General features: G+C 47.2%; 1 protein-coding gene across 3 annotated transcripts in view; it reads right to left on the bottom strand.

Annotated features, from left to right (window-relative positions):
* The window catches only part of DDX47 (DEAD-box helicase 47), a 100,466-nt gene that overhangs the window by 8,425 nt on the left and 68,451 nt on the right, over positions 1-23,590 (bottom strand). For 2 of the 3 annotated variants that reach the window (XM_062194846.1, XM_062194845.1), the window contains exons 2-4: positions 20,677-20,939; positions 7,222-7,409; positions 6,542-6,635 (exon numbers count right to left, since the gene is read on the bottom strand). In XM_062194846.1, coding sequence (XP_062050830.1) covers positions 6,542-6,635; positions 7,222-7,308 — 181 coding nt within the window. In that variant the 5' untranslated portion in view covers positions 7,309-7,409; positions 20,677-20,939. Of the gene's footprint in view, positions 1-6,541; positions 6,636-7,221; positions 7,441-20,676; positions 20,940-23,590 lie in introns of those variants that run through there. The other variant, XM_062194847.1, reaches the window with a different exon arrangement.

Below are 23,590 nucleotides of genomic sequence, written 5' to 3'. Positions count from 1 at the left end.
AAAACCCAGTGCAGGCAGGCGCAGCAGCTCACTAAGCTAATCCTCCACCCGCGGCGCCGGTACCCCAGGTTCTAGTCCGGGTTGGGGCGCCGGATTCTGTCCCGGTTGCTCCTCTTCCAGGCCAGCTCTCTGCTGTGGCCTGGGAAGGCAGTGGAGGATGGCCCAAGTGCTTGGGCCCTGCACCCGCATGGGAGACCAGGAGGAAGCACCTGGCTCCTGGCTTCAGATCGGCGCAGCACGCTGGCCGTGGCGGCCATTTGGGGGGTGAACCAACGGGAAAAGGAAGACCTTTTTCTCTGCCTCTCTCTCTCTCACTGTCTAACTCTGCCTGTCCAAAAAAAAAAAAAAACAGTGCAAACACAAAGGAAGGAGTAACTTACTACGCCCAGAAGGTCAGGGAAGGCTAACCGTGATGAGTGAGCTAAACCAGAAGCCAAGAAAGGAAGGGAGGATATTCCTGTACGAGGAAAGAGGAAGGGCTTTACAGAAAAGAGCACGCATGGAAGAGTGAGAAGAGGAACTGTAGCAGAGCACAGAAGTGTTACGGGATGAAAGGAAGAACGAGCCACAAAGGAAACTCAGAAGCCAGCTAAGGAGTTTGGATAAGCAGGGAATTTCAGGACTGTGGGTTTTGTTAGGAAGATACACTGCTGGCTTGATGGCATAAGGAGAGACCAGAGAGCTAAACTCCTTAAGAACAGGTCACCATGGTTCAGTGTCGCTACTCAAGCAATACTTGGGAAATCAGCTGCAAAGCCAAGACCGCAATCTCCACGCTGGCTGCAGCCCACAGGCAGCCGTGCACTAAAACCTGCCCAGTGGGATTGCCTCCCACTGTGGAGTGACGCCCCCCACCTCTGCTGAGTTGCTGCTCATGCTGTCCAGTGACCATGCAGCTGCATGTTCTCCACAAGATAATCCGACAACAAAGCCCTTCGCTCCGAGGCAACCTGAACAGGGCTTCTGTCCTTACAGTCTACAAGGATTTAGGAGCAGGCCTTTGGTACAGCAGTTAAGACACTCCATCCCATATCTGAATTCTTGGGTTCAATTTCCAGCTCTGCTTCCAATTCCAGCTACCTGCTAACATGCACCTCTGGGAGGCCAAAGGCAAGGGCTCAAGTACTTGTATTCCTGCCATCCGAGTGGACAACCTGGATTGAATTCCTGACTCCTAGCTTCAGCCTGGCCAGCCCTGGCATTAGGCATTTGGGGAGAGAACAAAAGGATGGGACCTTGTCTCCCTCTCTCTCTTTCCCTCTGTCTAAGGATGAAGACAAAGGTAAATTCCTTTTACTCTTTAAAATTAATTTTTTTTTAAAAACTTTCTTTTCAAAAATAAACAAATAAAAGGACATAAACAACAAGACTAAGGAAAACAAGAACTCAAGGAAGATACTACACTTAATTCAGGGAGATGAGATGGGAGCCTGACCTAAGGCAAGTCAGCAAAGATAGGAACAAGTGACAACTCAAAAGAAACTAGAGGTAATATAGGTGATATGCACACAATTTCTTTAGTATGGGAAACAGAAATCCTAAGATAGATGCTAGAGACCGGTACTGTGGCACAACAGGTTAGCCCACCTCCTGCAACACTGGCATCCCATATGAGCACTGGTTCCAGTCCACGTTGCTCCACTTTTGATCTAGCTCCCTGTTAATGTGCATGGGAAAGCAGTAGCAGATGGTCCCTGACACCCATGTGGGAGACTTGGATGGAGTTTCAGGCTCCTGGCTTCAGCCTGGTCCAGCCCCAGCTGCTGCAGCAATTTAGGGAATAAACCAGCAAATGGAAGATCTTTCCCTCCCTCTCTCTGTTACTCTGTCTTTCAGATAAATAAAAACAAATCTTTAAAAAAAAAATCAAGGGGCCTGTACTGTGGTACAGCAGGCTAAAGCCCCAGCCCACAGCGCTGGCATCTCATAGGGTGCCAGTTCAAGTCCCAGCTGTTCCACTTCTGATCCAGCTCCCTGTTAATGCACCTGGAAAGGCAGCGGAGGATGGTCCAAGTCCTTGGGCCCCTGGACTCCCATGGGCGACCCGGAAGAAGCTCCTGGCTCCTGGCCTGGATCAGCCCAGCTCTGGCCATTATAGCCATTTGGGGAATGAACCAGCAGCTGGAAGACCTCTTTCTCTGTCTCTACCTATCTCTGTAATTCTGTCTTTCAAATAAATCTTTAAAAAAAGAAATACATAGTTTAAAAACAAAATTCAAGCTACAAAAAATTAGTTCTGGTGAGAAAGATAATGACTGGTTTAGACACTGGCAACTTAAAGTTCCAGCAGTAAATTTATAAAGAAAAATCTAAAATGCATACAAGGTCTTCAAAACACTTATAGAAAATGTGTTATAAACAAAAAAATCTGCCGGCGCCGCGGCTCACTAGGCTAATCCTCCGCCTTGCGGTGCCGGCACACCGGGTTCTAGTCCCGGTCGGGGCGCCAGATTCTGTCCCGGTTGCCCCTCTTCCAGGCCAGCTCTCTGCTGTGGCCAGGGAGTGCAGTGGAGGATGGCCCAAGTCCATGGGCCCTGCACCCCATGGGAGACCAGGAGAAGCACCTGGCTCCTGCCATCGGATCAGCGCGGTGCGCCGGCCGCAGTGCACCAGCCGCGGCAGCCATTGGAGGGTGAACCAACGGCAAAGGAAGACCTTTCTCTCTGTCTCTCTCTCTCACTGTCCACTCTGCCTGTCAAAATAAACAAATAAATAAATAAATCTATGTATGAACTTCAAAGTTTTGTGCATCAAAATAAACTTCACTTTTACACCTTTTCCATGAACTTTCTAAAAATATTATTTATTTAAAAGGCAGAGAGACAGGCAGACAGCTCATTTCCCAAATGTCCGCAACAGTGGGGGCTGGACCAGGCCAAAGCTGGGAGCTGGGAACTTATTCCAGGTCTCCCACACGGGTGGCAGGGACCCAAGTACTTGAGCCATCACCTGCTACCTCCCAAGATGCACATTAGCAGGGAGCTAGAATAGAGAGGTAGAGACAGAAATCAAGCCCAGGCACTCTGATATGGGACGCAGGCATCTTAACTACTAGGCCAATGGCCATCTGCCCTGATAAGTTTATTTTGAAATCCAAGCATAGTTTTTCCATAACGTACATTTTCCATGCACTTTGTAAAGTTCCCTCATGCACAAACATGCCTAGGTGCTACATCTAGAAATTCTGACTCAGTAGGACTAGGTTGGAGCCCAGAAATCCCTTGTGTTTTAAAGAGCAAGAAAAAAGGTTAAGGCCAGAATATCATAAGGCAGAATGAAAGGAATCAAGAGAAAAAAAAACAGAACTAGGAAGACCACAGAAGAAAACAGTGTCTTGAAACTAAGGAGGAAAAGAGCTTCCAGAAAGGATAGTATAGGGCCAGCGCTGTGCAGCAGGTTGAAGCCACAACCTCCGACACCAGCATCCCATATTGGAGCACTGGGCCAAGTTCCAGCGGCTCTGCTCTCAATCCAGTGCCCTGTTAATGTGCCTGGGGAAGAAGCAGAAGACGGCCCACGTATTTGGAGCCCTGCATCCACATAGGAGACCTGGATGGAATTCCAGGCTCTTGACTTTGGCCTGGCCCAGCCCCGGTTGTTGCAGTTATTTGAGGAAGTGAATCAGCAGATAGAAGAGCTCTCTTTCACTCTGCCTCTCCCTTTTTCAAATGAACAAATTTTAAAATAATAATAATAAATCAACTCCCAAAGGTGCTCCAGTGCCTTAGAACAAAGGCAAATTCCCAAGTCCTTTACAGTCTGGCTCAATCACCTTACTAAACCTTTACCATTCAGTGTTAAGTAACTGCAAATCTCCATACCTGCCCATTCTTTCCAGCTTCCTTGGCTTTTTTTCATGCTGTTCCATAGGCCTAAGAAGTCCTCCTGGGGCTGGTGCTGTGGAATAGCAGGCATCCCACATAGGCGCCAGTTCAACTCCCGGCTGCTCCAATTCTGATCCCGCTCCCTGCTAATGTGCCTGGGAAAGCAGCCCAGTGCTTGAGCCTCTGCCACCCACATGGGAAAACCAGAAGCAGCTCCTGGCTCCTGGCTTTGGCCCAGCCCTGGCCATTGTGGCCATTTGGCGAGTGAGCCAGTGGATGGAAGATTTTTCTGTCTCTGACTCTGTCTCTCTAACTCTGCCTTTCAAATAAAAATAAACCTTAAAAAAAATTTTTTTTTAAGAAAGAAAGTCCAGGGGCCCCGGTGCTGTTGAAGTGCTGGCATCCCATATGTCAAGTCCCGGCTGCTCCACTTCCGATCCAGCTCTCTGCTATGCCCTGGGAAAGCAGTAGAAGATGGCCCAAGTCCTTGGGCCCCTTCCCCCATGTGGGAGACCCGGATGAAGCTCTGGCTTCAGATCGGCGCAGCTCCAGCTGTTGCAGCCAATTATGTCCCTGTTCACCCTGTTACAAATCTGTAATTACATTATCAGACTATAGTCTTGCAGAGGACAGACTCTTACCACCCAGCACCTCAAATACATCAAATACTTAGTAACTACTTATGGAAGGAGCAGATGGAATTAGAGTAAGCCTGATCCATTCTCCATATGACAGCTCTTCACATCATTAAAGCCAGTCATTATCATCTCTTCTCCAGGCCAAATGCATTCAGCTCATCTATTTTGTGACTATCCTTTTCTTATTTTTCATTTTATTTGAAAAGTAGAGAGAGGAAGAGAGGGAGAGAGGGAGGGAGGGAGGGAGGGAGGAGAGGGAGAGGGGGAGAAAGAGAGAGAGATCTTCCATCTGCTAGTTCACATTCCAAATGTCTGCCGCAGCCAAAAGCTAGGAACTTAATCCAGGTCTTCCAAGCAGGTGACAAGGACTTAAGTACTTGAACCATCACTTGCTGCCTCCCAGGATGGACGTTATTAGGAAGCTGGAATAGGGAACAGATTAGCAGGAAGCCTGATTGGAACCCAGGAACTCTAATAAGGGATGGGAGCATCCCAAGAAGCCATTTATGTGCTATACCAAATGCCCATCCCTATTTGTGATTAATCTTGACACTATATCATAGGCATTGCCCCTCAGCCTGTCCCAGGAAACTGTGATCTCCAAATCTAAGAAATATGGTATTCCAGGTATTTTCTAACAGACACAATGCACTACTGTCTCTCTACACTCTAGGAGCTGTTCATCTGAGACACATGTGAGAGGAATTTGGGGTGAGGAGGGTCTTGAGCTCTATGAAAGAATGCATAAAATTTTATGTGTAGATATTTTTGGGATGAGGGGACTCCAAAAACATAATCCTCTTCTTATAGCAATGTAGCTAAGATTACATTCACTTCTCTGGGGTTTATTTTTTAAATATTTATTTATTTATTCGAAGGGCAGAGCTACAAGGAGGCAGAGGCAGAGAGAGAGAGAGAGCGAGAGAGAGCGAGCAACCGAGCAGTCTTCCATCTTCTGGTTCACTACCCAAATGGCCGCAACAGCCAGAGCTGGGCCAGGCCAAAGCCAGGAGCCAGGAGCTTCTTCCAGGTCTCCCACGTGAGTGCAGGGGCGCAAGCACTTGGGCCATCTTCTACTGCTTTCCCAGGCCATAGCTGAGAGCTGGATGGGAAGTGGAGCAGCCAGGACTTGAATCGGCACCCAGATGAGATGCCAGCACTGCAGGCAGCCACTTTACCCATTACGCCCCTCTCTGGGATCTTAATGCACTCCAGTTGACGAACACCTCTGGGTCTCTTACAGCCCACCCTAATCCTGTAAAGTTAGTACTTTAAGTATCAAGAGCAGAGATTTATTTCTATTCCTATTAAAGTTCAGCTTGTTAGTTTCAGCCTGGTAGCTATCAACCAGCAGTTTAACCATTCTTCTGCAGAGCTAATAAAGAAGCCTCACAGCAATGGCTCTCAACTCCTCTGGACACAAATACATGCCTGAAGCACTGACGCCCTATTCCCAGCAAGGTTCTCACTAATACACTTTCATCCAATGCTTCCTTACAGGCCCTACCTGCGTTGGAGAACAAATCTCTTCAGCCACTAAGACAAAGTAAGCTCAATAAACCAAGAAATCATTGACTTTTTCAAAAGCCAGTAAATCCACACATGTTATCTTTGGAGATCCTATCTTTATTTCACTTTACGCATGTAAGTAATTGCTCTCAAAAGTGGCATTTAATTGAGTTTAACTTCACGTTAAATATGTGCCAGGCTGGGCCGTCGCCATGGCTCATTTGGTTAATCCTCCGCCTGCGGCACCAGCATCCCATATGGGTGCTGGGTTCTAGTCCCGGTTGTTCTTCTTCCACTCCAGCTCTCTGCTGTGGCCCGGGAAGGCAGTGGAGGATGGCCCAAGTCCTTGGGCCCTGCACCCTCATGGGAGACCAGGAGAAGCACCTGGCTCCTGGCTTCAGATCGGCGCAGCACCAGCCATGGCGGCCATTTGGGGGGTGAACCAATGGAAGGAAGACCTTTCTCTCTGTCTCTCTATCTATAACTCTACCTGTCAAATAAATTTTATATATATATATAATATATATATATATATATATATATATATATATATATGCCAAGCCAACATACCTTGTAAGGCCAAAGGAATAGCTTCAATCTGGATCTTGGTGGGCTTTGTCCATCCCAACTGGTCGCAGGCTTCACACAACACATCTGTCACACCCTTAGAATTCAGAAAAACACACCTTAGCCACCTACACAGCTCATGTCCGGGCACTTAACAGACCCTGTCAGAGGCATCCTGCTGGTGACATGTACAGCCTTTATGACAGATTTAAAAGATATTTATTGTGCGCCTCAGAACTTGTTTTTCTTATCTAATTACCAAGGCTCCGCGAGGTTAGTGCTTAACTATTAGCCCCAATTTACTGATGTGCAAAGCGAGGCGGAGAGCTGCAACAAACTTGCCTCTAGCAAGTGACTGGGTAAGAATTCAGGCCTGATTGGTTTATCTGACTCCAAAGCTCCTACCAGAGAAACACTGGCTAAATTACAATCTCCTGGACAGGTAACAAACATGGCCATAATGAGGAGGAGAAAGAAGCAAACTGGGCCCCTGAGGGTCCGGCAGCTGTCCCACCACCCACACTCAGGCCGGGAGAGCACCTCCGAGACACGAGCTTCCGAAATTCTGGGCAAAACCAGAGGCAGGCCCGAGACGTTTCTGTACGATACTGGCCGGGATCTACGGCAACCGAGCCCTCCCTGAGCAAGAGCATTAGAAGACGCCGGCACCCCCCAACTCTCACCAGATCTTTAAACGTTTTAGTTTCCTCCTCCTCCACTGCCGCCTCGGAAACTTCGGACGGAGAATCGTGCTCCACGGACGCCGCCATCTTGTTCACCGGTTCCCGGAAGTAGGTCGGCGACGCGCGGGAAGCTGGGAAATGTAGTTTTAGCTCTGCCCAGAGGGCGTGTCCTGAGCGCCCCCTGCGGGCTGCCCGGGATTTGCAGCAGCCAGACAGGAAAAGTGGTAAGTTAGAGATGGGTATAAACTTGCTACCCAGTGGAATTGAACAGAGTGCAGGAAGAGACTGGTGACCAGAGCCCCCAGCTTCCCATTAGATCTCCTTTTAATTATATTAATTTGTTTTCTGGAAAGGCAAAGAGAGAAACAGAGATCTTCCATTCACTGGTTGGTTGACTCCAGAGGCTTCCCTACCTGTCTTGCCTGTTACCCACTTTTCTAACCATAGCATTTGGAACAGACTGGCAGCACAGCACTTTGTTGGATATTTCATTCATTTGTCTAGGAATGTTCGTTGAGAGGCTGACATATTCTAGGACTGTGCTAGCTGCCTGGTGAATGGGACCATGTCCCCCGCACTGCTGAAGAACAGACAGACAGTAAGCAGTCACAGATCATTTCAAATCATGAAAAGTGCTACAATGTAACAACCTCCTTTTTTTTTTTTTTTGACAACCTAAAATGACAGAGTAACCTGGGGAGGGTGAGTTGTGGGGATAATTCTGTGGTTAGGAAGTCCTCTCTGGGGCAGTAGCATTTGAGCTGAGATCTTACTGATGGACAAGAGAAAGCCCTTTAAGAATCCATTAAAAATTATTCCAGGCTGCAAAGAACTGCAAGTGCAAAGGCCCTGAGGCCAGTGAGACTGCTCTAGAAAGCAATCTAGGGCAAACTGAGTACATTGCATGACTTTGTGCCAGCAAATGCCCTCCTGTATCCTATCATGCTGGTTCTGGAAGTTCATTGCAACAATATTCTTGGAGGTGGGCAGGTGGAGGCAACCTGATGTTCACCTGGGAAAGTGGATGGTTGGACTGTGTATGTAGTGTGTACAAACATACCATTGGCAGTGTGGTCTAAACCTCAGATTCCTAGTGGTAAGAAAGGTATCAGAGCTGACATTGTGGCATAGCAGGTAAAGTCACTGCCATGATGCCAGCATCCCATAGGAGCACTGGTTCATGTCTGGCTGCACTACTTTCAACCCAGCTTCTTGCTAATGGCCTGGAAAAAGCAGCAGAAGTTGGCCCAAGTGTTTGGGCCCAAGAAACCCACATGGAAGACACAGATGCAGCTCTTGGCTCTGGCTTCTGGCTTCAGCCTGGACCAGCCCTGGCCATTGCAGCCATCTAGGGAATGAACCATTGGATGGATTTTCTCTCTCTCTCTCTCTCTCTCTTTCTCTTTCTCTTTCTTTCTCTTTCTTTAACTTTGACTTTCAAAATAAATAAATAAATCTTAAAAGAAAGGTGTCAAATATATCATGTATATTCAAAATACATGTGCACAAGATATTGCATTCTGGTAGAACACATACAAACATGGCCACCCTCTCATTTTTCTTAGAACTCAGAATTAGGCCCCGGAGATCATCACTAAGTGGACAAAACACCTTGAGATAAGAAGAAATTGACTCACCCCAGAGACAGTCTCCCTCTGCCTCCTCCCACCCAGCTCTGGCTCACCCTCTTCAGTTTCTCTGTTCCATAGACCTGCTGGGGAATCTGTACTCTTTATTTGACAAATGAGGAACTCAAGTCCCAGAGGTCCCAGGTCACACAGCAAGGTCACAAGAGACAAGACTAGAACCCAAGCCCCTGGAGGTGCAGAGGAACCCTCTGCAGAAGGGAACGTGGTCTTACGTAAGCAACAGCAGCCTTCTCCTGCTTGGTCACACAGAGTTTGCTTCCCTTGGAGTTAGTCCCCGGTTTCATTTGGGAGAATGGAAGAGGAGCTGAGATGGGGTCAGAGAGAGTGAATGGTAGGACTAGCGGGGGGCAGGAGGGCCAAGATTAGAGACTTGAAAGGGGTGCCCAGATGTGAAGGATCATGAGGGCCATCAACTTGTACGTGAAATAACATCCCACATCACCCAAGCTTTGCCCAAACGCGTTACACAAAGAACGAAGGATTGCTTGTAGGATTCCTGGAGGCCAGCTGCTGCTTTAAATGGAAACTGACTTAAACCAGCCCACTGCTGTTACATCAGTAAATCCTCTCCGGACAGCAAAGCAGAAGTCTTTTCTGTTTGTTCTTGGATAATTCAGACTTGGGCTATTTTTAAAACTTCCTCCGGTGCCAGTGTCCCCAAGGCACTGAGGGCCGCGGAGAGGATGTGGCTGTCATGGTGGCCGCACCAGCCTCGTTCCGTTGCTTGGTCCAGAGCCTGCTGGTGAGGCCTGCGCCTTCCTTCACCTAGCACCCAGCCCCGAGACAGGACCCAAGTCAGCCCCACCGAGAGAGTGCAGCAGGCTCCTAAGAAGACAACCTGCATCACTCGAGGACATTATGGGCTTTGGCCTCTTCCTACCAGGCTTGGAGTGCTTGGATATTTATATTGTAGTCTTGGAAGTCACAGAGGTCCATGTTAGCAATGGAGCCAGGTCACGTCCTGTGCTTTCAGAACAATGAGGAAGGGTAGGGAGGAAATCTAAATAAACACTCCAAACGATCAAGGGGGAAACAAGCCTGAAACAATATACAGACTCCAGCAGGACAGCTCCCAGTCGCTGACTCCAGCTCACCGGGCAAGCCTGCTACGGGCCCTGGGCACTTTTGCTTGTGGGAACCCCTTCCTTCCCAAAATAAAATTTACAAGTGCATTTACACAAAGACAAACGTGCTGATAAGCTGTATTAAAATATTTCCTTTGACTTAAAAGTTCACATTGTTCTTGTGATTTTAGAAGGAATTGAAACCTAGAAGTACAGTGGGCGGGGCCAGCGTTGTGGTGCAGTGGGTTAAACCGCCATCTGCGACACAGCTTCAAGTCCCAGCTGCTCTGCTTCTAATCCAGCCCCAGGTTAATGCGTCTAAGAAGCAGCAGCAGATCACCCAAGTGCTTGGGCCACTGCTACCCATGTGGGAGACCCAGACAGAGTTCCACGCTCTTGTCTTCAGCCTCATCCATCCTAGGCCATTTGTGGCCATTTGGGGAGTGAAACAGCAGATAGGAAATCCCTGTTTTACTCTTTCTCTCTGCCACTCTGCCCTTCAAATAAACAAACCTTTAAATAAATAAACAAGGGGCTGGAGTTGTGGTATAGCAGGTAAAACCACTGCCTGTGGAGTTGGTATGTCATATGCATGCCGATTCAAGTCCCTGCTGCTCCACTTCCCATCCAGCTCCCTGCTGATGCACCTGGGGAAGCAGTGGAGGATGGCCTAAGTCCTTGGGCCCCTGCACCCACATGGGAGACCCAGAAGAGGCTCCTGGCTCCTGGCTTCGGATTGACTTGGCTCCAGCCATTACGGCCATTCAGGGAGTGAACAGCAAATGGAAGACTCTCTCTCTCTATCTCGACTTCTCTCTATAGTTCTTTCAAATAAATAAAATTTTTAAAGAAAAGAAAGTTTAGGGGCTGGTGCTGTGGCATAGCAGGTAAAATCGCTGCCTGCAGTGCCAGCATCCCTTATGGGCACCGGTTTGAGTCCCAGCTCCTCCACTTCCGATCCAGCTCTCTGCTATGGCCTGGGAAAGCAGTGGAAGATGGCCCAAATCCCTGGGCCTCTGCACCCATATGGGAGACCCAGAAGAAGCTCCTGGTTCCTGCATTCAGATTGGTGTAGCTTTGGCCATTGCGACCAACTGGGGAGTGAAGAATGAACCAACGGGTGAAAGACTTCTCTCTCTCTCTGCTTCTCCTTCTCTCTGTGTGTAACTCTGACTTTCAAATAAATAAATCTTTAAAAAAAGAAAGTTTATGAAATATGAGTATTTTGAAAAAACTATCCATGGATTTCAAAATTATTTTCACCAATATATACTTATTTTTTCATTCCATTTTCCTTCAGGCTTTAGAAGTGCCCTCGCATGCAGGCTCCTAGACCACAAATGAAATCAGCTGGCATCTGAGACACACAAGCTCTGTGGAGGACTCAGAGAAGAATCAGTGTTGAGCATCTGCACAAAATCCTCCCAGAATTGTGTCCACATGGTCTACTTTTTAAAAATTTTTTTTATTCATTTGAAAGACAGAATTACAGGGAGAGGTAGATACAAAGAGAGAGAGAGAGAGAGAAAGAGAGAGAGAGTCTTCCATCTGCTGATTCACTCCCCAAATGGCTGCAATGGCCGGTGATGTGCTGATCAGAAGCCAGGAGCTTCTTCCAGGTCTCCCATGTGGGTACAGGGGCCCAAGAACTTAGGCTATCTTCCTCTGCTGGATTGGAAGTGGAGCAGCTGGGACTCCAACTAGTACCTATATGGGATGCCAGCACTGCAGGCCAGGGCATTAACCTGCTGCGCCAGAGCGCCAGCCCCAGAATGGTCTATTTTGGAGAAAGCTCACTTATTAGAAAGTGTTCTTTACACATCAAGAAGGAACCAATGCAAACTTTAATCAGTCAGAGAATTATCTTTAGACTTCTGAGTTGTCACCATTATGAATATGGATGTTCAAATGAAGAAGACACCCATGACATGATAACGAAGGGAGAACAGGCTAAAGTACAAATGCTTAGTTATCTAACTGATTTCTGTTTAGAAGACATTATGTGATGGTTTCTTCTCATTTTTTGTTGTTTGCCTTTCATTTTAAATTTTTTTAAAAAAAAATACAAAAAGCCTATCTGTTTAAATCTTTATTCATGTGAAAGTTAGAGAGACAAACAGAAAGAAAGAGATCTCCCATCCACTGGTTCACTCCCTAAATGCCCACAATCGCCAGAGTAGGCCAGCCAGAAGCCAGGAGCCCTAAACCCAATCCAGGTCTCTCACATAGACAGCAGGGAGCCAAGTAGTTGAGCTGTTACCTGCTGCCCCACCACCACCACCACCCAGGGTATGCATTCGTTGGAAGCTGGAATCAGAAGCAGAGTCACGTCTCCAATCCATAAACTCTGAAATGGGATGTTGGTGTTCCAAGCAATGTCTTAACCCCTGTGCCATGCCCACTCCAGGAAACATGTATTTATTTCTTTGTTTATTCAACAAATATTCACAAGCCCTATGCCGGGCCCTATGCCAGGCATTAGCGATCCAGCAGCAGGCGTGAGACCCATGTTTCAGTGGGCGAGAGAGCCTTCTAAAAAATAATAAGAAAGAAAGAAGTCCTCATAGTCAAATGGGGCAGACAGATGTGTGCAAGTAACAGCAAGTGAGCTGAATGCTACGGAGCAGAAAAGCAGGTACTGATGCCGTATGTAATGGCCTGACCGAAGCTTTCTCTGGGATTCGTGGACATTTTCTCTCTGTCTTCCAAACTGAGACCTGAGAGTGGAGCAGCACTTGTGATGAGGCCAGCAGTGCAGGTAGGCAACGGGCTATCTAGGACCCTAAAGACCAGGTTAAGGATCTGCGAGTCGGGGACTTTATTCTGAGGGCAATGGGAAACAAAGATGCATTTGAAATGATGACTCAGCTGCACTGGAGGAGGGGCCTGGGCATGGGATCTGGATGCAGGAAGATGACTTAGGAGCTGTCCCAGCAAAAGATGATGGTGTTTGGGAGTAGAATATGGGCAGTAGGACTGGAGAGAAGTGGACAGGTAAGGGTGTGTACTGGTTGACTAAATCCTCATGATAGACAACATGGAAGATGAAGGTCAGGGATTCTTAGGTTTGTGGCTGGAGTAGAAAGGTGGCAGAGCCATTAACATAGCTGGAGGAGGGACACATGTGTTGTGGGTAAGGGCAGCAAGGCCATGTTCAGGAGACAATGGCCACACATGGACCAGGACTTGAACTTGGGCCATCTGGCTCCAAAGTCCATGCTCTTACCACCACCCTACGCTATCCCTGGCATAGTGACATTCCCACTGTTATCCTTAGTGTGGTGAAGGAGAATGGAAATATCAGTAATATGCCCTTGAACTTTTTAATTAGCTCAAGCCAACTTATTTTGTCTTCTGCATGGTCCACGTCCTCCAAAGTGTATTTATTCTGTGGATTATTTGAGTCTCCACTTGGAGTTATCTCTTAATAAAGGTTAAAACTTCTGGGGCCACTGTTTGGCCTAGCAGTTAAGTTGTCAGCATCCCTTATCAGAGCACCAACTTCTTGCTAATGCAGACACTGGAAGGCAGCAGTGATGCCTCAAGTGAGTGGGCTTCTGTCAACCATTTGGGAGACCTGGATTGAGTTCTCAGCTCTGCCCACTGCTGCTGTCAGCATTTGGGGAGTGAATCAGAAGATGGGAGTGCTCTGTGTGTGTGTATGTTCCTCTTTTTCTCAAATAAATGATCTTTTTAAAATAATTTTTTTAATGTTAGCATTTAGATTTCTCCCCAGCACTTCTCGCTCCACCTTTGCTTGAGCCACACCAGCAAGTCAGAATCTGAGTTCTCTACTTCTCCCTCTCCCTCACCATCACCATGGATCAAAATGAACTGGTATGGTCTGCTCTCCCACCTGACTGTTAAAACAATAGGTGCAGGGACTACACCTATGCAGTACTGCAATCCCAGGGGCCCAGCACAGAAGAGGCATTCAGTAAATACTTGTCCAATGAATGAATCAAACAGGTTTGCAGATTATTCTCCCGTGAGTGTGTTTTGTATGAATCAATCCCAGGGCCTGTTTATTGACTAATTACATGGTTTACAGGGAGTTTCTGAATCTGACCAGAAGATGGAGAAATCAGTCTGGAACAGTGGTAATTTAGCAAAGCTGGGGCCATTTCCGTGGTAGGGGGTGTGGCTGGGGTGGCAGTGAGCCAGTAAAACTATCTTCTCTACCACACCTGTTGTTTGGTCCTTGGAAGCCTTTGGTCCCCCTTCCCCCGATCCATGGATCTTTAGAATATGAGATTGTTGTACTGGTATCCCCCTTCCAAAATCTGGCCTCTGAGGGCCAGCAATGTGACACAGTGGGTTAAGAAGTCACTTGTGACACTGGCATCCAATATGAGTGCTGGTTCGTGTCTCAGCTGCTCCACTTCTGATCCACATCCCTGCTAATGCACCTAGAAAAGCAACAGAGGATGGTCCATGTGCTTGGGCCCCTGCCACCCACATAGAGACCCAGATGGAGTTCTTGGCTTCTGACTTCAGTCTGGCCCAGCCCTGGCCATTGCAACCATTTTGGGAGTGAATCAGTGGATAAAAGCCCATCTTTCCCTCCCTGCCTCTCTCTTTCTGCCTTTTAAATAAACAAATAAATTCTTTTTTAAAAATCTGGTAGGTCCTAGATTGTGATGTGGTGTGCCTGCTACACCAGCTTCCCATATGAGCACTGGTTCAAGTCCTGGCTGTTCCACTTCCAATCCACCTCCCTGCTAACACATCAGGGAAAGTAGAAGAAAATGGTCCAAGTGCTTGGGCCCCTGACTCCCATGTGGAAACCCAGATGAAGTTCCAGACTCCTGGCTTTGGTCCAGCCTGGCCATCTGTAGCCATTTGGGAAATGAATGAGCAGATGGAAAAATTCTCTCTCCTCGCCTCCCTCTCTCCCTCTCTCTTACTCTGCCTTTCAAATACATAAATCTTTAAAAAAATCTGGCATGTCAGGTGAGAATTACAGTCAAGAGTACAAATGATGTACTAAGATGTAAATAAAAGATCTAAGGAATTGGTTTAGCCTATGTCAACAATTAGCAGGAAATTCAAATGTTATGTACTAATCCTTACATAGAAAGCCGCAAGAGATAGATTTCAAGGTCAGTTCATACTACATTCTGTAATAAAAGAAATATTTTGATTTGCTTCCTGGTTTCCTGGTTGTTTCTTATTCCTTTCATACAAGTGTTTTTCTGTTTTTTTTTTTTTTTTTAAAAACATGCCAAATATTTTAAAATAAATTACTAGAAATGAAGGTGTTTATAAAATCCCTTGACAACCCAGATACCCTTTTCACAGTGATACAATAATTGTAATACACAGAAGCTTTAATTAACTTTAAAGTTGGAGCTTCTGGGGACAGGCACTTAGCCTGCATATACGAGTTCCTAGGCTTGAGTCCCAGCTCCAGCACCCGACTTTATCTTCCTATCAGTGCAGCCCCTGGGGGCAGTGGTGCTGGCTCAAGTTACTGGATTCCTAGCACTCACACAGGAGGCCTGGATTGAGTTCCCTGCTGCCGGCTTTAAGCTGGCTCAGTCCTGGCCACTGTGGGCATTTGGAGAGTGAACCAATAGAGGGGAGTTTTTTCTCTCTCTCTTTCTCTGTCTCTCTCCTCTGTGTGTGTGCATGTCTGTCTGCCTTTTGAATAATTAAAAAAAAAAAAAGGAGCATGTGGATTTCAGTATAATGAGCTTAAATGAAATGTTTGAAGCAAATAAAGAAAATAAAACATTAACTCCACTCCTTGCTGTACTGAACATTTCTCATGCTTGGTGAGGGCCCAACATCTTTTTTAGAACTGTTTTCCACTGTTCGGCAAATCTCTTCAAATATAAGTTCATCTCCTTAAAGTGGAAACCACCCTTCTTTGACTATAGGTCACAGACACATGACCTGGTCTCTACCAAGACACACCCAAGCCAGAGCTTAATTCAGAAGAAAGCAAATTAAGGGCATGGACACTGGCATGGGGTGGTAATGGAGGCAGTGCTGGCAAAGGTTCTGGTGCCCAAAGGATGTGCAGGATGTGCAGTGTAGGGTATCTCAGCTTAGCAACAGCAGCGCTGGGGTTTCTGGAGTGGTCATCTCACACACAGGTTGGGTGTTGTTCCTGGTAGTCATCTCACACACAGGTTGGGTGTCCTTCCTGGCGGTCATCTCACACACAGGTTGGGTGTCCTTCCTGGTGGTCATCTCACACACAGGTTGGTGTTGTTCCTGGCAGTCATCTCACACACAGGTTGGGTGTCCTTCCTGGCTGCATCGCCCCCAAGCCTGACTCTTCCCTTCTTGAAGATTCTATGAGCCTTCTAATAGGCTTCAATGATGTCCTTTTCTACTCAGCGAGCTAGAAGAAGATCAGGTGTTTGCTTCTAAGAACATTAACAGAGCTGCTTTCCCAGTTATCTGTTATTAAAATCCAACTTCCCATCTGTAAGTGGTTCTTCATGCTGCCTGGTGAATCTGTCCACTTCTTCTGTCTGTTCTCTCTCCCATGCTGGTAAGCAACCCTTCTCAATGGTCCAGTAACACTCTCCTATTGTCACTTTCAGCTTCCTGTTTCAATGAATATTCAGAATAATTTCCCTAAGTTCCTACACCAACCTTCTTGCTTACATACCTACCTATTATTCATTTTTTTTCTTTATTCATTTGAGAGACAGAGAGCCCACCATATCTACTGGTTCACCCCTCAAATGCCTGCAACAACCACTCCTGGGCCAGGTCATATCCAGGAGCCCAGAACTCCATCCATATCCCCCACCTGGATAGCAACGATCCAACTTCTTAAGACTTCACCACTGTTTTCCAGGATGTACATTAGCAAGAATTCACAATCTTTAGTGGAGCCAGGACTGCAACCCAGGTATTATATTATGGGATGCAGGTGTCCCAAGTGTTGTGCCAAACACCTGCCCCTACCACTAGTTGAAGGTGTGCTGTCAATGCTGCCATCTAAGCAAGGTCAGGCCTTCCACTTATGCACCTGGGCTCAGTCTCACCCCCTCTTCCTTTCTCAAGGACCCTCCTGCACAGCCTCCATTTCCTGTCCTGCACTGTCAGGTTTCCCCTCTGCCACCTCATTCCTGCAGCACATATGCTGTTATTTCTTCCCATCTTGAATAGCATTTCCCGTAATTCCACACCCCCTAGAGCTACTGCTTGCTTCTCTGTTCCTCTTGGCAGAAAAACCTTTTGAAAGAGTCATCTAAATGTGCTGCCTCCCAGCCCTGACTCTTAAACCCACTTCCACAGGCCTTTTGTCCCGCACTTTATTTCTGCTAACGCTTTTCTCCTCAAGGTCATGAGGAGTCCATGTGGCTCATCCCAAGTCGAATCACATCCTTCATCCCATTTGACTTTGTAGTAGCATTTGACCACCTCTTCTTCACTTCACTTCCATCTGCCACAGACTCCTGGTTTTCCTCCTGCCTTGCTGGCCACTCCCTGTCAGTCTTCATGGCCAGTTCTTCCTCCTCCCCACCCACTGTGACATACTCAGGGCTGAGTCTTTGAACAATTTGTATTCGTCCCTTAGTGATCAGAACCAGGCTCATGAATTTAAATACCACCTATTTGCTAGTAATCCTCAAATGTATAGCCCTTTTTTCTGTTTTTAAGATTTGTTTATTTGTTTGAGCTACAGGGGGAGAGAGAGATCCAATCTTCCATCAGCTGGTCTCCTCCCCAAATGGCTGCAGCGGCCAGGGCTGGGTCATGATGAAGCCAGTACCCTTGCCACGTGGGTGGCAGGGGCCCAAGCACCTGGGCAGTCCTCCACTGCCTTCCCAGGTGCATCAGTGGGGAACTGGGTTAGAAGTGGAGCAGCCGGAACTTGAACTGTTGCCCATATAGGATGCTGGTGTCATAAGTGGTGGCTTAACTCACACCACAACACCAGCCCCGCAGATAGCCCTTTACAAATCTAGGATTCCTTCTTTGAATTCCACACTCACACATATTCAGCTGCCTCCTTGTCTCGTCCTTGGATGCTATCAGGTATGTCAATTCTGAGACTGAATTCCCGATTCCACTCTTCCCCAACTTAGTTCTCCCCGAGTCCTCCTATGCAGGATCATCCAAGTCAAAATCCCTCTGTTTCTCTTGCCTCCCACATCCAATCTTCCAACAAATCCTGTTAGCCCACTTTCACAGTCTGTCTGGAATCTGCCACCAACATATCTCACCTGGATTGTTAATTCACCTACTAATTAGTTTTCTTGTCTCTATTCTTACCCCTCAACAGGGAATTCTCAACATAGGCTTAAAGGGATTCCTTTTACAACATGAGTCTAGGTGTGGGTACTTGGCCTGGCTTGGGCCACCTGCATCCGATATCGAGGTGCCTGAGTTCAAGTCCTAGCTCCCATCCTGATTCCAGCTTCCTGCTAATGCACACCCTGGGAGGGAGCAGTGATGGCTCAAATACCTGGATTCCTGCCACCCACATGAGAGACCTGGATTGAGTTCCTGGCTCTGGGCTTCTGATGTTGGAGGAGAATGAACCAGTGGAAAGAAGCTGGTTCTCGGCTGGCACCGCGGCTCAATAGACTAATCCTCCTCCTGCGGCGCCTGCACACCGGGTTCTAGTCCCGGTCGGGGCACCGGATTCTGTCCCGGTTGCTCCTCTTCCAGTCCAGCTCTGCTGTGGCCCGGGAGTGCAGTGGAGGATGGCTCAAGTCCTTGGGCCCTGCACCCGCATGGGAGACCAGGAGAAGCACCTGGCTCCTGGCTTCGGATCAGTGCGGTACGCCGGCCACAGTGGCCATTGGAGGGTGAACCAACGGAAAAAGAAGACCTTTCTCTCTGTCTCTCTCTCACTGAAAAAAAAAAAGCTGGTTCTCTCTGTGACTCATAAATAAAATTTTTAAAAAAAGAAAGTCTGATCACATCATTCCTCTGCTCAAAATCTTCCAAAGACTTTCCATCTCATTTGGAGTCAAAGTCAGAATCCTTACAATAGTCTAGAGAGCCCTGCACAGCCTGGCCCCAGCACCTCTCAGAACTCATCTCTCACCTGCTCCCTCTCACCCACTCCGCTCAGGCACACTGAGCTCCCCACCGTTCCATGCCTCTGCCTCAGACTTCGCACGTTCTGTTCCCTCTATGTGGAGTACTCTTTCCTCATGGACTGTCATAGCTCTCTCCCACACCAACCTCAGTTCTCTTCACTCAAATGTCACATTTATGTTCTGCAAACCTGCTAAGTTTGCCGTGATTTCCAACAGAAGCAATGGGAATCAAATTTGCACCATCTCCCTAACTAGACATTTACTGCTTTGTTTACGTCTTCCTTCTCTGCTGATCCTAGAATGAAAACTCCATGATAGCACAGATATTGGCTGTTTTGTTCATTACTCTATGCTCTGTGCCAAAAAAAATGCCTGGCATGGAGTAGGCACACAATAAATCTTTTGTTGAATGAAAAGCATCTGTGCATCTATGGCTGTGTAGTGTGCACGGGGGAGGGATGAAGAAGAGGAGAGATGAGACAGAAGTGATGATGTAGAAAGATCATATGCTGTGTGTAAAAGAAGTAGGACCTCAGTTGAGCTTCTGAGGTCAGATTATTACATTATTACACTTCTGAGGTCAGATTACTGGGGCTGGTGCTGTAGCACAGTGGATTAGGCTGCCACCTGCAACACCAGCATCCTGGATGAGCACAGGTTCCAGTCCTGGCTGCTCCAATCCAGCCCCCTGCTAACGCACCTGGGAAGGCAGCAGAAGATGGTCCAAGTACTTGGGACTCTGCCACCCATGTGGGAGACCTGGATAAGGTTCCCGGCTCCTAGATTTGGCCTGGCCCACCCCTGGCTGTCAGAGCCATTTGAGGAGTGAACCAGCAGATGGAAGATCTCTATCTCTCCATCTCTCTGTTACTCTGCCTTTCAAATAAATAAGTAAATCTTTTTTTAAAAAAAAAATAGTCATCTTGGGGAAAGAGAGAAGCTCAACAGCTTTCCACACATAAAGCAGGAGTGTGGGGAATAGGTCCTACTTGAGTGTGAATCGCCAAAGGAAAAAATCTGTCTCTTAATATCTCTTAACACCAAGGAAAATAGTGCCCTGGGGTCCTCTTCTGAGAGACAAATGTGGGTTACCAACCTGGCGAGGAAGCTGGAGAGTTGGAAAGTGGTGCCATAGAACTCTGAAATCTCCTCTTTAGATAACATTCCTCAAAAGGAAGCCCACACTTGGGGTCGGTGCTGTGACATAGTGGACAAAGCCACCACCTGCAGTGCCAGCATCCCATATGGGCGCCAGTTTGAGTCCCGGCTGCTCCACTTCTGATCCAGCTCTCTGCTATGGCCTGGGAAAGCAGTGGAAGATGGCCCAAGTTCTTGGGCCCCTGCACCCGCATGGGAGGCCCAGTGGAGGCTCCTGGCTCCTGGCTTCAGATCGGTGCAGCTCTGGCCTTTGCAGCCAGTTGGGGAGTGAACCAGCAGATAGAAGACCTCTCTCTGTCTCTCCTTCTCTCTCTGTGTTACTCTGAGTTTCATATAAATAAACAAATAAATCTTAAAAAAAAAAAAAAAAAAGAAGCCCACTCTGGGCAGAAAGCTGTCGGAGGACAGGAAGTTCATTCTCAGCACCGTAACTTTATGATTAAGCTACAAAACTGGATAGCTTTAGCAAGGGATTAGTGCTGGCCTAGGCCTGGGCTTGGTTTTTATGCCAGCTCCACGTGTTCAAGAGCCTATGGGGATGAGACATCAGGTTCAACATGTAGTTACCTTCCTCTGCTTTTGTCTTGCATCACTGAAGTCCTGCAGTTTGCTTTGCTGGTGCATGGTGGTCTGACTCTTTTCTCCAGGTCAATCAAAACCCCTAGGCTGGGGTGGATGCTTAGCCTCGCAGTTAAGATCCCAGGTAGCACACTTGAGTCCCACATCGGAGTGCTTGTGTTCGATGCCTGGCTCCAGCTCCAATTCCAGCATTCTGCTGATTCAGACCCAATAAATAGTGGTGATGGCTCAAGTAGTTGAGTTCCTGCCACCTGTAAAACAAGGCCAGTTTTTAAAATTTTATTTATTTGAGAGACAGAGACACAGAAGCAGAGACACAGAGAGAGTTCCCATCTGCTGCTTCCCAAATGCCCAGGACCCGCCAGAGTCAAAGCTAGGAACCAGGAAGTTAAGCCATTTATCCCACAGGGTGGCAGGAACCAATCACTGCCTCCTAGAATCTGCATTAGCAGGAGGTTGAAGTTGGGAGGCAGAGCTGGGTATTGAACCAAGGTACTCCCATATGGGACGTGGATGTCCCAATAGGCACCTTTACTATTCCAGACACCTGCCCCAGGCCAGATTGACAGAGGAGAAAAAGGATAGGCGTAACTATCAATGTGCGAGGCAGCAATGCCAGCATTTCCATGAGGACTGTGGGTGAGTAGATCAGTGTGTGTAGGACTAAGACTGTGGGCTACTTTGTTTATTCAGCAAGTGCTTGTGGAACATCTCCTGTGGCAAGAGCTAGAGAAATGCTGTGGGGAAGTGTTATGACATCTGTGACAGGCTTCTGCCCTTTAGGGCCTTGCAGTAGGCACAAATGCCCTTCATAAAAGGTACCAAGTGATAAGCCCATGTTGCAAAACACACAAACACGTTGTCCTTAGATGTTCGGAGGAGAGCAACACACCTAGTAGGAGAAACACACCTGGGACTCTTTTACACATTATCCCTGAAACCTCCTCCGCTCAATGATTTCATTTGTTTTCATCTCACCTAATACCCAACTCAAATTGGCCCAGGAGAATCCTTTACAACTGGTGCCATCCACACCAACAGCCAATCCGGCATGAGGGCATCATGGGAAGAGGACTTGCTCAGGAAGGGCTGGACAACGCAGGTGAGGGGGATAGAAGCTTAGGTCTGTGTGAGGCTCAGGGAACATGGACATGGAGAAGAAACACAAGCTAGCAACGAAGCTAAACAATCAGCAACACAAAAAAGAAAGGCTGGTGTCACAGAACTCAAGAGGAGTGTTTTGAGTAGTTAGCAACGTCAGAGGCTACGAGGAAGTTATAGAGAATGAAAGGTAAACAGCTAGCACTGTTTGCCGTGCAAAACCTCAGAGGAGAATGTCAAAAACAGAACACCCTCAGCAAAAGCTCTAGGATTTTGAATAGTTTTATGGCAGCCAAATATCTTATTCCTAACCAATCGACTCACCCACAGCAGTTTTAATCCCTAACTACTAGACTAAAACTGAGTACACACCCTTAAACCAGAAGAAAATTGACAATCAGAGTCAGAGGTAGTTTCAACAGAATGACCCCATGAAATGTCATTTTCAAGGTTTTTAAAATAAGCTCAGGAAAGGCCTGTTGAACCAGTAATTCCTTTACTCATGTCTGCATTGCTTCTGTCGGTACCTTTAGTTCCAGCAGGTTAGTAATTAGCAAAAAGTTCTCATTAATCATGTTCTTCCATTCCAACTGGGCTTTTTTCTCTAATGTATTCATTTACTTATTGGAAAGGCAGAGCGACACACAAAGAGAGGGAGAGACAGAGACACAGAGAGAGAGAGAGAGATCTTCCATTCACTGGTTCACTCCCCAAATGCTGGCAACTGCCAGGGCTGGGCCAGGCTGAAGTCAGGAGTTTGGAGCTCCTCTGGGTCTCCTGCAAGGGAGAACCCAAGTACTTCAGCCATCATCTACTCCCTGCCCAAGCACATTAGCAGGAAGCTGCATCAGAAGCAGAGCAGCCAGGAGTCAAACTCCCACTTCTATGGGCATCCCGAGAGGGGGCATCCACAATGCCTGCCCCATTCCGGGTTGTTTTTTTGTTTTTCACAAGAATCTTGCCATATTTGGGAGATCTTCAGCAGCATCACAAAATATCTGTCTGTGCATAATCTTTCTTTTTTTATAAAGATTTATTTATAAGGGAGAGTTACAGAGAGAGAGAGAGAGAGGGAGAGAGAGGTGTCTCCATTTGCTGGTTCACTCCCCAAATGGCCACCACAGCCCGAGCTGGGCCGATCTGAAGCCAGGAGCCAGGATCTTCTTTCTGGTCTCCCATGGGAGTGCAGGGGCCCAAGAACTTGGGCCATCTTCTGCTTTCTCATGCCATAGCAGAGAGCTGGATTGAAAGAGGAGCAGCTGGGACTCAAACCAGTGCCTATATGGGATACTGGCACTGCAGGCCACAGCTTTACCCACTACACCACTGTGCTGGCCCCTGTATATAAGTTTTTATGATCAAAGCTGAAGTTCGATAACTTTCAAGGCCCAACCACATCATTTATTGCAAATACTAGCCATGTGCAAACTACATTTTCATGACATATTGATTAACCTGCCAGCATAAGCTTACCCTGTTTAAACAATTAGGTTGTTAATGCCATGAGATCTAGAAATTTGTCTTGCTCACAAATTATAGCACATGGTATAAATGTTTTCAAGATGAACAGATGGATCTGTCAGCTTTTGGTTATTAATATAATCCCCATCAGAGCTACTACTTCATATGAGGCATATACCTGCTATCAGAATAGCTAAGAGCATTGCTCTGGAGGGAGATTTCCAGAACTCAAATTCTTAGGCTGTGTGACCTCTCAAGTCCCCTACTTTATCCAGTAATGAGAGATTATTATAGTGTCCATCTCACAAGATTTTTGTAAGGTAAATGAGATAGTACAGGT

This window comes from Lepus europaeus, chromosome 6 (genome assembly GCF_033115175.1).
Source record: "Lepus europaeus isolate LE1 chromosome 6, mLepTim1.pri, whole genome shotgun sequence".
Lineage (NCBI taxonomy): Eukaryota > Metazoa > Chordata > Mammalia > Lagomorpha > Leporidae > Lepus > Lepus europaeus.
The sequence above is the reverse complement of the archived record's forward strand: the minus strand, read 5'-3'. Positions and strand labels throughout refer to the sequence as shown.